This window comes from Anser anser (genome assembly GCF_964211835.1).
Source record: "Anser anser genome assembly, chromosome: 3".
Lineage (NCBI taxonomy): Eukaryota > Metazoa > Chordata > Aves > Anseriformes > Anatidae > Anser > Anser anser.
In genome coordinates this window covers 106,243,256-106,260,018 of record NC_139722.1, presented here as the reverse complement: position 1 = coordinate 106,260,018, position 16,763 = coordinate 106,243,256, and the positions used below count along the sequence as shown (strand labels likewise).

The 16,763-nt window shown below is 42.7% G+C and overlaps 1 protein-coding gene across 4 annotated transcripts in view; it reads left to right on the top strand.

The window, feature by feature from the left end:
* The window catches only part of LOC310897756 (uncharacterized protein), a 71,229-nt gene that overhangs the window by 4,096 nt on the left and 50,370 nt on the right, over positions 1-16,763 (top strand). For 2 of the 4 annotated variants that reach the window (XR_014582562.1, XM_083831686.1), the window contains exon 1: positions 11,219-11,302. The exons of the other annotated variants lie outside the window; for them this stretch is intronic. Coding sequence is in view for 1 of the 2 variants with exons in the window: in XM_083831686.1 (XP_083687812.1) it covers positions 11,238-11,302 (65 nt within the window). In the remaining variant the exon portion in view is untranslated. Of the gene's footprint in view, positions 1-11,218; positions 11,303-16,763 lie in introns of those variants that run through there. 4 annotated transcript variants of the gene reach the window in all.

The following is a 16,763-nucleotide window of genomic DNA, read 5'->3' as shown; positions in this document are numbered from 1 at the left end:
AACACATTCACAACCCCTGTGCATACAGGTGTAAGTGTAGGTATGCTGGCATGTTCAGTGGAAGAAAGTAAGCAGACAACCACACTACAGTAAGTACTTTGGCATAAGTTTGAGCTTGTAAATTTCAAGAACATGAATTTCTTGATTGTACAGCTTTGCAGTAGAAGTGAAAGGAAGATGGTCTTAATTAACAACGCTCCAGTTACAAGCAGAAGTTTGTATTTGCTACTGAACCATTTCCAAACATCAGACGCATCATCGATGTTGGCAATACTGTGTCAGGGTGGGCCAGGATATGCTTCATCAAGTTAGCCCAGGGGGAGATATAGCTGGTGCAACTTCACAGAAGTTAGTTGGTTCCTTGCTCAGAAACATATTATGGCAGTATAATGCTGTAGACTTCATTGCAATTATTCATGATTGTGCCAACATGAAACTGAGCCCAGCTGTATATGTCCGTATCACTGGGATTTACAGTTCAGACCTTCATTCCATCTGGTACAATGAAGAAAGCTGTATTTTCTCCTATTTTTATTTCAGAGGGAACATTAAGGTTCCTTTTTTTCTCTTTTATTTATTTATTTATTACAGCATTGCAACACAAAGTGATAGATGTCATAAAATGGGTCTTGTAATGTTTTTTTTGTTGTTTATTGTTTGTTTTAATATATATATAACCATATTAGAGAAATCAGCAGTTCTGCAGCCCTGATTCTTGAAGGTGTATACGCTGCTTTGTTACTACAGCAACAGGCAGCACTGACAGTGCCAAGTTACAGGTGAACTGGGTCCTTTTGCAAGACCAGATCATTTAAAATGGGTAGGATTATAAAGTAAACAGGGCAAATACAATATGGAAAAGTACCTTACAAAATGCTTCTGTGGTGCTTCACAACCCCTCAAGTCAGAAGAGGTGGGAATACGTACCAAATCTTCAGCAATTAAATCAGCCCTTGTGATTTGTTTTACCCTGTTCCGCAAAGGGTTGACCTATCTCTTGTCTGAGGACTGTGGCAGATCTCTAAGCAAGGTGCAGCAGGTAACTTATTTTCACAATAGTGGAAAAGGCAGTGTCTAAGGAAAAGACAGGACTTTCCCATGAGCCTTGAGAGCCTTGATGTGAAAAGGATAATGTAAACTGCCTTACCTTGAATCAGCTGCTTCCTGACAAAGCAGACCTGCTCTGCTCTTTTCTCTACATTCTTAAGGGATATCTGTAAAAGACAAAATATATAGGGGAAAAAGGGCAATCTCACCTCTCTCTTTCTTCCTTGCCCTTCATTCCTCCTCCGCCCTCCATGGAAGAGCCAAGATCTCTATTCTTGAGCTAAGACACCCCCAGAGTAAATACTGGATTTGAGTTATTTCAAACCTTGATCCCATAAAGACACCTTAATGCAGTCCAGCTTTCAGAAGCACGCAGTGATGTGAGCTATTATGTGCTGAGCTCTTTAGAAAAGCTGACTGTAAGTTCTATTTTATTTACCAAGCCCCAGTCTACGCTAGCATTTATGATGCAGAAATACTTTCATAAATTATGCCCATACATTTCCTACCAGAGAAGCTGCTTATACTGGGCAAAATGTGCTTGTGGCAAGAGAAGCTAAAAAGAAATGGAGGATAAAATAACAAGTACGAAGCATTATGTAAGGGTAGCTGTATCTGTTTTAGCTGCAATTGCTGATATTGGGGTTTCTTCCCTTCTTATTTCTCTTCCTGTAAAGAGTGAGAAATAAGCGTATCCCTAGAACAATACTGCTCTATCAAGGGCAGCTTTGTGTTGGCTTTGCTTAAAGAAAAGCAGGATGAAAGCTAACAGAGGAGATATGAAGAACTAAATTACTGAAATAGAATGCCAGTCTGTACTGGAGTAAGGCCAATGGACTGGATTGAGTTACAGAAGCTCATTAAAGCTATTATGTATTTACCAAGCCACTGTGCAGTGTGTGCATACTCTGAGATTGCCCCAAGAGTTGTGTGCTTTAGCTTAAGCACTAATGAATGAGGTTGAGTCTCATGCATTTTGCCTTGACTTCAGGGGAAAAAAAGACAGTGATGGAGAATGATGTCAGCAGAGTAGACAGGTGGTAACTTGTTAAGCCATTGTGACTCAACTGTGTTAATCCTCTGCCTGCACCCTTAGTTGCAGCTAACTAGACTTTTAGGCGGATGAAAAAATAACAGCAGAGACTGTATGAGAAAAATAGCTAGGTCTCCAAACGCACTTAGCTGTTCAAAAACATGCATGAAAAAAATGCTAAATTAATAGAGTGCTAAATAATTCATTAGCTTTTTCAAGTTTTACATTGTCATTTATTTCTGACTTGCATATTAATCATTATATGGCATATTATTGAATTACTGATTCTCACCAAACTGAAACAAATATAAATTCTTTATGTTCTTCAGGAATAACAGAAAACAGAAAGAGGCTTATTTCTTTATCATCTCAGTCATACAGTTCAGCCATGTTTTCTTTGTACTTCCAAACTTCGGTGTGTTATGAATGTTCAGGTCTTGAATGCCTCCAGCTTTCCATAAGTTTTCTTAGTACTGACAACTTTAACTGTTTTAAGGTCAATAGGGTCTGTAAAAGCATGGGAAAAAAACATACCGTTTCTTCAAAAGTAGGATAGTATTTATGTAACCTAAATTTACTCTATGATTAAAAATCTACATTATAAAAGTCTAATCTAGATTATTTTATAATCATCTAATAGAACCAAGTCCTTTCAGAGTACATAGAAACCATTTTAGATACTCACTTTGGTAAAACCTGAACTCTGTTTTCCACTGCTTCTTGAGAGAGTATAGATGCCTCACATTACAGGGTTTTTTTTACTTTTTTCAGTAAAAATTCCTACTTAATTGCAACAAGACTTTGCATATATCCAGCACCTTCTACCTGGAAAGTCTTCCAAGCTTAATACATAACCCAATCTGCAGCAAGAAAATTATTTTTCTCTTACTTTATCTGAGACACTGGTTATGTCATCCATTCTTGTACATGCACTCAACAAACCTTAAACCAAAAAATGCTAACCTTATGATTCTCCCCAACTCTCTTGCCACTCAGAATGTGTTTCACCAAAGGCTACTGGCTTCCCAAAAGGAAGCCCAAGGGCCCTCTTTGCACCAGTTCTAGTGGCTTCCTCCAGTTCCCTGATCTTCCCTGGTCTTAGTCCTTAGCCCCTTTCTGATGCTCCTGCTCCCCAGCTCTCCTTCCTTGCTCTTAGTTCTTCATCAGCAAGCTCTTGGTGGTGACTGAGGTAAGAGCTGCTGCTGGTGCAGAGGGAAATCATTTGATAGCAATGTAAAGAGTGCTTACACCCAGAAAAAGTGCCTGCACTTGTCATCATGTTTTGGCTGAAGAATCATTATTTGGGATCTCATAGGAAGGCTACTGCAGAGCTGGTCACCACATCCAAGTTTCCTAAGCCTTGATCCTAATTCCCATAAATCTTCCCCTTCCTATGTAGTCTGAATACCTGGCAAAATACTGGTATGTACACAACGAAGTCCACTCTTCTCTTCTGGACAGTAGCAAAGCAATAAAAAAAGTAAATCTATTTCTTGCGTACTATAAATGTGAACACATACAGCCTCAAATCCCAAGACTGATTTAAACTGAGAAGTTCATGAGGCCTTGATCAAAACAAGCAATATTTCATTCATCAAGCAGCATCAGTAGAATGCACTGAACTGCTGTTTATCTGATTATGTCAGCTTCTGATTAAACATTCTGGCCTCGGACATATAGGATGCCAGAGATGGGGAAAAAGGCAGAGACACCACCACTTACTAGGATACCGAATGCTGTATGGCTTTCTGCAGTCTTTTTTTCTCCCATTTTTAAATGCTTCTCCGTTTCTGAACTTTAGATATTAAAGGCTACAAGCTTTTTTGTATAACCATAAACATGCAGACAGAAAACAATTTAGATAATCTTAGTCAGTTATAACTTGCTTAATTCCATAAACTGCTGTTTTAAGTACACCCATTTCAAGTGTACTTCTAATAAACCTTTTCAGTGTTTAGGTTGTTTTCATTTAGTTTTAAGCATTTCTGCATTACAGAGCAACCTTCTGTTTTTCTGTTATAAATACCTTATTCACTTCTTTGCCCTATTAACCTATTTAGCTCGTAAAGAGGGAAAACGGAACAGATCTTGTGAAAATTACAGTAAAATAAGTAAATATTTATTGTGTATTTCTTCATCAAACTTTATGGACTGCTTCAATGTAATTAGTACACGAGATAACTTTCAAGGTATTTGTTTTTTTTTAAAAAAAAAACACAACACAAAACAAAAAATCTACATGACAATTGGCAATAGATCTTCTCAGAGAAGGATGGGACTCACCATTTCTCCACCACCCCTACCCATAATGACATAGACTATGGCGGTAAATGCCTACAGCATTTATTGGTAGCATAATACGATTTGCAATATCCTTTAAATGTCCTGCCATAAAAAGTGAATGGGATAAGTGGATTTCCACCATGCTTCCTGGAAAAGGGAGAAGAAAGGTCTTATGTTAGACCACACAGCTGTGATTTTTGTTCTCACTCTTGTGTAAATGACCAGGAAGATGATTGAGGGCAAAAGACTGGTGCAGACAACTGCAAGCACAGGCCTGAATATTCACTGAATGTTCTCTGCCTTGTGCTAGCAGTGCCTGGGCTTCTTCTGCCTCCACCACCATTCAGAAATTGTGCATCTCCCAGCTGGGATGTGACACGGTTCCTCCATCAGTCTCCACCCAGCCCAAGGGGCATGTCTCCGAGAACCCTGCCTGTCTCTTTTCCCCTGACCTTGCTGCCTTACCAGGTGCTGCCATCTGCATAGGAAGTAAACGGGAAGATGGCAGCATGGGGAACTGCCTGGCAGCTCTACACTGTTAAAATGGGTAGGAGGAAAAGAAGGGATGGATATATATATATAAAAAAAAAAAAAAAAAAAGGCAATTCCACTTTTTCAGAAATACCTGCCAAGTTCACTCACGTAGATCTTTTCAAGGTAGATCATTCCTGTCCCTTTCAACACCCATAGCATTTCAAGCTTGTTTGCCTTTCCAGGATCACCCCAAAACCTGAGTATCTCCTCTGATGGCCTAACCACCTCGTTCTCTCCTGTCCTGGCGTCCCCATGCCATATCCACTCTCATCTTAGTGCCCAGCCACCACCACCACATTGCAATGTGCTCTTCTGAATCTTTTCACATACAGTAACTGTAGTGAGATAACCAAGTGGCAGCATTTACCAAACACACCTACCCAGAGTCCTAGACAGACATTTTTCTTCACTACTCCAGAGAGCGGATCTGATTCAGCTGATGAAATAGCATAACAACACATGAGCTCACTGAATTTTGAAACCAATTTTGTCTCCGGTTCTCTCTGCAGCTTCTCATATCTTGACTGACTGATTGATTGATTCATCATTAACAGCCTAAACCTTTGAATGAAACCCGTGGGAGTCTTGCCATTTTACCAGCAAGAACAGGCTGCTGCATAAGTTTCCCACATGAAAGAACAATCCACTAACATATAAAAGGGTAAAAAAAAAAAGTCCAAAAGAATGAGATCACAGATCATAAGTCAATGTAGTACAGAAATCTTGTACTGAGGCAACTGTTTAAGTACAATCAGCAATCTGTGGATGGCTTTTATATTTATTTTTACATCCTGATTTCAGTTTGCCTGACTTCATTTTTTTGGTTGACAAGGTGTGTGTGGATGTAAGCAGGATGCTTTATGTCTACCTTGAGAGCTACTGCATCTCTACGTCTTTCCCTCCTGTCATCTCTCTCCTCTCTCAGCCTCCCCACCATCTCATGTAGCACACTCGTCCTTGGGACCACCGGGGATAGGACATCTTCCTAGGGAGCCATCATCAGTGCTGCAATTTAATTGTCAGTCCGTGGGGTATCTGTGGAGAGATGCGTGGTATGTGGCAGCAAGCACTGGGTGAGCTATTACAGAATCACTCAAAATATAATCTGAATCTCCCACCTGTCAGAAAAAGGACCTACCACTAGGTTACTGAGGCAGTCTGACCAGCTGTAGCAAGGTACATTTGTTTTAAACCCCTAAAATCCCAGGCCAGGCTTGAACATAGCGGCATACTTTTACAGAGGCTCTTGGGAATGTACTTAGTCTCAAACATTATTCTTCAGCGAGCATCATCATTCCTTGGTCATAATATCAAGGAAAGATATAATTAGATTTATATTTATGTGCTTTTTGCAACACATAGGGTTATTTTCTGTTTATGCTATTACTGCTTTGGGAGTACAAACAGAACTGATGAACACATTATTATACCTTTATGAGGGCAAGTTATTCGATATATGAATGCCAGTGACACTTTCAGTACTGTGCTCCTGATACTTATTCTGATCAGAACAGTTTAAATAATACATGAGCTCATGCATATACATATCGGAGCTCAGCTCTTTCATTAAGAGCCTTGCTAAATTCTCTCATCCAGTCCTCTGAAGTGCTTGAATGTTTTCAGGGTGAAAGTCCTTTTATTTGTCACAGGCAGGTTGCAAAATCTTGCTGAGATATCATTTTAAATTTGTTTGGCTGTGCAACCTAGTTTAACAAGGGCAACTTGCAGCCTTTGCTATTCCTCCCGGGAAAAAAGAAGTGAAGCTTATGTGAAGTGTTTTAATGTATGAAAAAGCCATATGAAAAGAGGAGTGGAAAATTGGATTTGGTAATTAAGATTTTGTGCTGGGACTCCAGTGGTCTCAGTTCAATTCCCCAGAGCTTTTATACAGGTTTGAGCAAGTCACATCAATCTTTCTGAGTTTCTGTAATGCGGGGTAGCTGTTTCCTCTTTTCTTCTTCGTCTCATCTATTTGGCTGTAAGCTCTTAGGTACAGGTTCTCTTTGAGTGTGCTTATATAGTGCCTAGCCATACCATGCCTTAGAACATATTCAGAAATTTATTTATTTTCAAAGATAAATCAAGTACTAGAAAGGAAAATACTTATGAATTTATATCCGTGGTGCTCAAATGCAAGATAATAACTTTAAACAAATATGTTGAAGAACATGTATTTATAGAGAAAGCTCCTGTTCTGTTGGGCAGAAAAGCAAGATTCCATGTTGAGAGCAGGATGGGGTCTGTGCATTAAATACAGCTGGCAGAGAGGAATTAATCCATCTTTTGTGTCTGTTCTAGGCTCTCTGCAGGCTTTGGAAGCACTGCAAGAGAGAGGGGAGAAATTCTAGATGTATAGCAACAGAGGACAGAGAGGAACACATGCAGTGGAAACGTACTGGGGGGAGAAGCTGTAGTTGATCATGTACTTGTAAAGGAGTGCAGGCTTATGTGGCTGTTTTTCAGGAGGGTACCTGCCCTCCTGCAGGGCAGTGTCTGCAATGCTTCCTGCACTGAACCTAAACATATGGCTTTGCATGGGAATGGCTGTAAGGATTTCTCCTTCCTTCCTGCTAAACTGTGCCTGGTATTTCTGTTGAAATGAAAGGAAAATATCTGAAAGAAACCAAACACTGGCCCTCACCCTGGCCAAATCGAATTACTATAATGAAATAGGATTTTAAATCATGAATCACCAGCACCTATCAGACCCAGGACATTGGGGGCTGCTAACAAAGCACTTCTGTTCCTCGCCTGGTGTGTGTACCCAGCTTCTTCAGTTCAAGACAGTCTATGCTCATCATGTCCAGAGATGCTGCTGTGATCTCAGAAGTCCTTCAGGGATCACAGCCATACATGGGGGTCATTCACAAACAGGGAAAACAAAGCTAGGCTGTTTTAATGCGTACTGCAATAACAAGTTTATACTGCTCCTCTGTGTCCACAGAGAGAACAGCAGAGGGCACAACTGGGAGCTTTGTTTGTGAAAGTGTCCCTGGTTCATTAGCTGTGATTGCCATGTTAGATACACCTGCATCCCCGTCTAGTCCTGACACCATCTAGTAGGGCTGAGTGACCTCCCTGCTGGGCAGCAATCATTAGTCACTCTGCTCTTAAGAGGCAAATGGTGCTCACCTGGGCCACTCATCAATTTCTAGTGCCTTTTCTCTTGTTCTGCGTTGTAAACCACACTTTTCCACAGAAATATGATGTTTCATAGCTAGGGTAGCTTGAGCATAAACGTTGAATAATGTCGAAGCTGAGGAATTCCATTCTGTTTGCTGTCACTGGTCACCCTGCTGGAAGTTGTACAAAATCTAAACCAATAGGTTAAAATGGGTCTGCCTTGCAGCCTCCTTGCAGTTCTCTGGCAGGTCCCTGAGGAGCTCAAGTCTTAAGAGCATCAATGGCACCAAAACTTTCATTAGAAAGTGTCCTGTATACCATCCCTCTTCAGGATCCTGCCATGCTGACGCGCCCCAGGATTAAAATGCAATCCTGTAATCCACTGTAACAAGGGAAACTGTGAAAAAGAAAATCTTCTTAATGCTTGAAAAAATCCAGTATCTGGCCACTAACAGGTCCAGTGGGTTTAGTACAGGACATGTTCCTTTGTGTTCTTAGATTTCTCTTATTTTTATGATGCATTTCTTGAGACCAACCCCTAGCCCAATATAACTTCCTTTGAGGTAGTTGTACGGAGCAATAAGATTTCCCCTGAGCCTAGTTTTCTCTAGGCTAAATAACCCCAGTTCCCTCAACCACTCCCCATAAGACTTGTTCTCTAGACCCTTCTCTGGACATGCTCAAGCACCAAAGGGCCAATCATTTCCCTGCTCCTGCTGACCATGCTATCCCTGATACAAGCCAGGATGCCGTTGGCCTTCTTGGCCACCTGAGCACACTGCTGGCTCATATTCAGCCGACTATCAACCAATATCCTCAGGTCCTTTTCCACCAGGCAGCTTCCCAGCCACTCTTCCCCCAGCCTGTAGCATTGCATGGGGTTGTTGTGCCCCAGGTGCAGGACCCAGCACTTAGCCTTGTTCAATCTCACACAGTTGACCTCAGCCCATCGGTGCAGCCTATCCAGATCCCTCTGCAGAGCCTTCCTACCCTCAAGCAGATCGACACAGGCACCTAACTTGGTGTTGTCTGCAGGCTTAATGAGGAGTCACTCGATCCCCTCCTCCAGATGATTGACAAAGATATTAAAGAGAACTGTCCCCAGTACTGATCCCTGGGAGACATGGCTTGTGACCAGCTGCCAACTGGATTTAACTCCATTCACCACAACTCTTTGGGCTCTGCCACTCAGACAGTTTTCTACCCAGCGAAGCGTACGCCCGCCAAAGCCATGAGGAGTCAGTTTCTCCAGGGGAATGCTGTGGGAAACAGTGTCAACTGCTTTACTAAAGTCTAGGTAGACAACATCCACAAACGATTTGCCCATGTGGGCTGTGGGTCTGATCATGCCAGTATTGAAGTTGATAGCAAAGCTTGAATGACTTCAGTGAGAAAAGACCCTAAAAGAGTACCTGTCTCCTATATTTTTATAACTAATTATAATGTGTTTGACCTGGAAGATCACTGTGGTCCATTTCCTATCTACCCTCCTACCTTCTACTCTTACCCTCCATTTATATATAAATAGTGTTCAGGAAGCTTCTTACAGCTGATGGAAGGTAAGAGAGGCTCTGCCATCCAGTCTGCAGTTGCCACATGCCATCCTCTCCAAGCTTTTTATGTTATAAACATTTCTTTTTAATACCTCAAAGAGAAATACTCTAGTAATTATAGCAGCAATTTCCTTCCTTAGCTTTACTGTTTCTTCTCTCCTGCACAGATTATTTCATTTAAGCTGATATCCTGAGCAATTATAGTACAACATCATTTGAGACGTAATCACCTCTGGCTAACCTCTTCAGGATCCCTTGGATATAAATGTGTTGATGTCTAAGCATCCCAGAGAGAACATTTCAGCGAGAAAAACTGATATGAAATCTAATATTTCCCAGGAAACTTGGTCAGGATTAAAACACAACAAGAACTCTATGTTAGAGTGAGGCAAGGAATATCAGGAAAAGATATTGCATTGATTTTATGGGCAGAAAAAATAACTATGATAGTCTATTCCCATTGCCTGCAAAACACAAGCCAAGAGCTTGCCTGCAGCCAGTGCTACTGCCTGTAATGGGCCACATCCAAAACCGTGTGAAGTCACTGGAAAAAATACTCTTGGCTTTAGTGAGAGCTTTGGATCAGGGTCAGTGTGAACAGAAGCCCAGCAGTGCAGCACAGCTGTGGGGAAATCCCTGGCTTACAGGGAGCAGGGATGATCTGCCAGTAAATGGGGAGTATCCGTGGCTTCCTGGAGGCAGGACAGGACCTCTTCCAGCATTTCTTCCCTGGCTCCGTCACTGTCCTCACTGGGGTAGGAAGGAAACTCAGGGAAAATAACCAGGGAGGAACTATTGCTTTCTGCCTCCCCACTCTGACTGCAGCCGCTGCCTAGGGCTGCTCTCAGCAGCAGTTGCTGTTGCTGAATACCTGGGCAGTGAAACTTCTCCATTCCGTGCTGTAGATACACATAGCTAGCTGGAGTCTGGTCTGCTCATCTAACCTTCTGGCAAAAAAAAAAAAAACAAAACAAAGCAACAACAAGCAATGATGACAACAACAACAACAAAAAAGCAAACAAACAAACAAAAAGCAGAACTAGTTAATTCTTTGAATTAGGAATAGCTTAATAAAAGCTGATGAGAAATTTGAAAGGTGTTTGCTGGGGGTATATGGGTCATTTGAGAAAAAAATAAAAAGCATCAAGTCGCTACATCAGGAATGTATTAGATCTATCTGACTAGTCTTGGGGAAAAATGCAAACAATCTAAACTAGAAAGAATACTCAGAAGTGCTCCTCTGGGGCTCCTTTGGGGCTTCGCAGAGCAATAATTTAGAAATACTGCATTTTGTGACAAAATTGCGGTTAGCATTTTAGCTGTGGCAAAACTCAGCATAAATGTATAATCAATGTTTCTCACTCCTTTAACGAAAGGAGAAGCACATTGTGAAGGGGTGATACAACAGAATAATTCCCACTGGTGATATAAAACCTCACTTTCCTGCCATTACAGCTGCCCTGGTATGCATGCTCTGCAGCAAAACTCTTTGCAGAAGCAGGGAAGGTGAACGGAAGCCTGCAGACTCTGGTATTTTGCATAGAAATATTCCTTTTCAGACCACAGTTCAATTCCTTTCCAGGTGACTAATAACTTAAAAGTGCTAATTATGGTTCAGGGGGTAGTAATGTATACCAAACAGCTGTGTCCCTCTGCTGTTCCTGATGAACAAAGTCACCAAAACAGGTCACCAACTGACCCCTGCAGCAGAGGCAGCAGCCACAGAGAGGTAAGAGATCTCACTTCTCAGGGGATGCTCGCTCCAAGTAAGAATTACTGCTGACTTGTAGCAATGTGCACACTCCTTCCTGTGCTTGCCATCTGCATCTTTTTTAAGCCTCACTTATAAATGAGCTAAATAGTTTCCTCTTTGCCTTCCCCTTGAGCTTCCTTATAGATAAGGGAGTGGTATTTAGGTATTCTATATATTTTTTTCCTTTTAAGTTATGATCTTTTGCTGTAAGACTCTCAAGCAAGTTGGCAGAGATGGGTAGAATTTAAAGTTTGGATTCCCACTGTTGAGTACACCACACATCTTAAAACCCCCATCTGTGGGCAGCAGGTAGGTGCTTGAACTTGGCTGTCTAACAACATTTTAAATGTCTGTGGCACCCTGACCTGCCTGTGTCATCTCTGGCTGTCCTGCAACAGACGCATGCTCTCCTGGAAAGGCAAATAGAGGGCAACCAGGTGAAAGACCCCAACAGCCTGAAAGCATGCAGCTACTCAAGGGGCATTGATGGGACAGGGCAGGGCAGCAAAGGAAGGTGAGAGCTACTTCTGAAAAAGCTGGTGCCAGGCTGTAGTGCCATAACACACCAGGTGGGTCCATGCACCCTGCTCTGCAGTCAGCACAACCACACTGGCAGAACGGCTTTTTGATGTAGCTGCTTTGTTCCTGATAACTCCATTAGTCCGGGGCTAACTATGTTATCCTTGAAAAACACTTCATTGCACCATGCAGATACTCCCCGAGGAACTGTTCTAAAGCCTTTGGTAAAACAGGAGGTGAAAAATTGTGAATTGGAGCTTGGAGCAGAAAGCTCCAAGAAGCGGCACTGGAAAGCACGTAGTGCTTCTTAGGACTCAGAGGCAAGTGGAATATTTGGTTAAAATCTTTATCATGTAGGCTGATTTACACCAGTAGGAAATCCAACCCTTGGCTTTTATCACTCTCCTGTAGCATTAACGTGAGCATGTGCCAGGGAGGGTAGGACAGGGCGGGGTGTGTATAAATCTACTTCTTCAGTAAGCTGAAGGGAGGAAATACAGATTTTATGTAGCTACTTTTTTGACTGATATGAAACCTCTTGCAGCAGTAGGAGAAAAAGCAGCTTCTGGGCCAAAGTAGTGCCTGGTGCTGTGGAGCAGCTTGTGAGCCCTGCACTGGTGTTCAGGGGCAGGTTTGCTTCTGTCCCATTGCTTTTGAGTGAGCTTCGGCAGGGGGTTATTAGTGGCATCCCTATCATGTCTCTAATAGTCTTGTTAACATGCAGGAAATCAATGCTAGGAAAAGTAAAGGAGCATACAGATAGAAGTCAGTGAACTATGCTTTGAGGCCCATCCAGACTTACTCAACAATAATTGCTCTCCTCCAGGGATCCCAGCTCTTTGTTTGTCCTCACCAAGACCGAGCCAATAAGTGTCACTGCCTGAGCCCTTTGCCTCTTCCGTAATTATTTGCAGGCAAAATGCCAATGCTCCAGCAGCACGGGCCATGCAATGTTTATCTCAGGAGCAGCATTGCAATGCAGAAATAAAGAACTGAAGGTCTTTAAGAGAATTATTAGAAAATCAATGAGGAAAAAGGTCCCAGTGGGAAGAGAATTAACTTCACATTTCAGAAATCTTTTAAAACTTTCTGCATTGCAAACTTCCTCTAAGTCTCTTGGTCCAGCCATTTCACTTCTGCTTCCATGCTGTTAAGTGTGGATACTAGTCCTCAGCAACACAGAAACTGTAAGATTTTAAGGGCTACAAGCCAAGCGAGCATGTTAGAGGATGTTGTTTCTCTCTCCACCATCCCAGTTCCTTTGGTCTCGCTCACATAGGGGCTCCCTCACCTGATTTTAATATGGGAGATACAGAAAGACTCTGTGGCCTCTACGAGGAAGAATTCCTCCTGCTTTATCCCTGGAGATTCAGTCTACAACGTGTCCAATGCTGTGTTTCACAAGATAGACCTGTTGTACAGGACAGACAAGCCACAGCATCATTTTGTTGAATTGTAGAGACCTTCTGCAAGTGCACTCAGGACAAAAATATTAAGTACCATTCTATTTCCCCAGTATTCTCATGCATAAGGCACACATGATCAGGTGTCTGCATTTTCTGAGTATAAAAAGTGCCCTGAAATAGCCTGGGGCAGCACTGTGAAACCCCAGAGGAGTTAGGCAGAGCCCCCAGTGTCAGCACCAAGAGAGGAAAAGCTAAGGAAGGGCAGAACACAGGTACAGGTGTAGTGAGTGTGTTGGTGTGTACATTACTCCTCTCCTAGTTTCCTTCCCCCACTGCTGTCTCACGGAACAATCCCTTCATCTTTTATGCTGAAGAAAAGGAAATGTGACACTGTTGATCAGCATTGCTTCTGCCATTGTAATAAAATGAAATGAGATCCAATGTACTCAGCTGTTACCTGAGCAAGTCATACTTAGTGACCTTCACTGCAGCTATTAACGTGCAAAACCATCTTCCAGCTGTAAAAGCTATCCTTCATTTCTGTAGTGATAACAAGGAAAGAAAAAAAAAAAAAGAAAGAAAGAAAGAATTTTACACCTGTGAACACTTTTTTTTTTTTTTTGCTAGCACTGAGTATTTAATGTCAGTTGTTAGTACTGCCTACTTTGTTACACATCCCCTACACATCCCCGTCGGATGAAGACCTTCTTACTGTTTGCCCATGCAATCTTAGTGTCCAAATAACTTACTCCAGACCCTTGAAATATCTCTGCATTTTGTATTTTTGGTCAGAACTAATGTTTCTCTAACAACTACAATTCCTGACATATCAGTCCACCAGGTGGGATTTGCCTTGTGCTCACTGGGAACAGACTGTCCTGTGGCATGAGCGTACAGAGGGATGAACAGCGCTTGGGCCAGTGGGAGAAGCTGAATGGAGGCACTGCTCACTACCCAGCACTGTCATTTTCCTAGGGAAATGTTCATAAGGCTTCCTGAGCATTTCATGAAATTTTCATTCGCAGCACACAAGGCTCCCTGACAGAAGGAACTCCGGTGAATCTCGCAGAGGTGGTTTCAGCCCTTACAGCCTCCTGCCACGTGCTCCCTCTGTCCGTGAGACTTGTCATCCTTGTAGCTGAATAAAAGAGGTTCCTGAACCTCAGCTGGTGCTGCTCAGAGTTTGACATATTACCTTACGCTGCCAATGAAGGTGATGTACAGGGCTGGGGGAGAGAAGGGGGGGTGGAGTTGTGCCACGAGCATACCCTGACTCTGCCACGGCACTGAGTCAAAGGGAAGGGAAGGGGCTCCTCCACCCTGGGATGTACACATAAATTGCTGCTTAGTCAGAACACCAAGGACATTGATGGGATTATTGGGTTGCTTAAATTATTATTACTTTTAACCCCCTGCTTTGCTATGTGTCAAGAGAGCCTTTAAAAATAGCAGAGCTCACATATCTCATGAATCCTTGATAAACTCAATGGATAATATTTCAATAATTTCCTCCACAGTCAGAAACACCACTTTGATTTTCAAAACAGGCTTGGATGGCTCAGGTATTTCAGGGGTCATGTCCACGATCCATTGCAGACAACCACTGTTTGCTGTCTAATCCATTTAGTGTGTGACCGTGTCCATTCCTTTGAACTCAGCCCCTCTGTGGTGCTGTTTATAAGCTGGCGAGACCTCTTGGGTGCCCCTGTGCCTGGATGAAAATCAGTTACTGAATCTGCACGGGAGCTCCTGCACTGATGGCAGCTGTGTTGTCTAAGTTTAATGTGGATGGCTTAAGAGGAGCAGCATCCTATGCAGCTGTCCCTGCCTTGTAGGAAAAGCCTTCTAGGAGGCAGAGGTAAGAGCAGTAACCATTTCAGGTGTCTGATCCGCATCAGCCACACAACATGGCAACTCAGACGGACCAACAGAAGTGACTCCTTTAGGGACAGATGATAAGATTTCTACATGTGGTTTAGTCCCCTGAGAGAGAGAGATGTTTAAACATCTAAGTAGTAACTCCTGAGCTACCACAGGTCACAGTGATGTTTCAAGAAAATCAAAGTCACTGATGGTTTCTGATAGATCACCTGGCTGGAAGAGCTAAACGGAATCCAGTGAGGTTAATCACAGATTAATTCCCTTAAGCTGGCGCTCTTGGGCACTAGCGACAGCAAAGCTGTGAGCCTGCGGCTGCCAGCACAGGGCTGCATGCATGTGTACCTGGCCATTGCTGTGAGAAATGTGAAAAACACATAGATGCGAAATGGAAAAGCTATTTAAGTTCTAACCAATTTCTTATGGAATTATGCCAAAAGTTAATGTGTTGAGTTTATAAAATCAGATTAAAAGCATCCACTTTGTGCTTTGTTCCTGCTTAAGTATGTTGGTAGCTGCCCTGGGAAAGCAGTGCAGTGTTGGATATCTTTCTGTAGTAATTACAAATGAGTTTGAAAATGCAGAGGGGGAGATGAAACACTAAAGGCCAAATCTAATAAAGAATTACAGTACTGCAGCACCTACCTTGCAGTCATCTGGTGCCCATATGGGATTCAGAACACTGTTAGACACCTAGTCACCATGTAGAGGAGCCTACATATATAGGACAGGCTGATCCTCTCAAAACAGGAGCCAAAATAGCCAGCTTCCTGAGAGAGAAACTGCCTAAAATCAGTACATTTGGATGTCTCTGATTTGAGCTATCTGCCTAACACTATGAGCAAGGACACATGCGAGACTGTACACCTTGGCCATCTGACTCAGGCTGTCAAAGAGGATATTCAGCTTCAGATCATCAGCCATGCACTTCTCTACCTGGGTGTCCCACCACATTCCCAGTTCTTGGTTGGGCCCCCCAGATCTTTTGAAATATCAGAGGTAGAGAAGGCCTTTGTTCCCTCTTAACAACACTTTAGTGGCCTGACTGTATTCAGGAAGATACCAGTTTAATCTCCCTTCCCCTTCCTTCCCACACTGAAGCTGTTCCCCTGCATCAGAAATAACTTGAGAGCAGGAAAATCAGTAGGAAGGACTTCAGCCCTGCAATGTGCTGCCTGGCAGTAGTGTGAGGGGAATATCAATGCACGCTGGGTATGAACAGGGACCCACTTCAGTGCTTCTTAACTGCAGCAATGTGGACACGGTCTCCTTGCACACAATTTCTGAAATTGCTTCTGCACAGTGACACAATTGTAATAGAGCTGTGGGCATCCCCCTTTTCAGACCACCCAGAGATAGTTTAGCTGCTTCTACAGGATGGCAGACACATTTGGATGTCCTTTCATGGGTGCAGGAACTAAGCCTGGCTGTCATTAGTTGGGTCCTTTAATGGCTGTCTAAAAATAGGCCAATAACTTCACTGATATTTTAAAAATCTGGGAGACAGACCTTCTTTAGAAGAGATCTGATCCATTGCTTGGTTTTATTCCATAAAGCCTAACAAGAAAACCCCAGGGAAGGGGAGAGGGCCAACAGGGGGACTGGGCTGTCCTGGTGCCTGTCCAAGTTTGCTA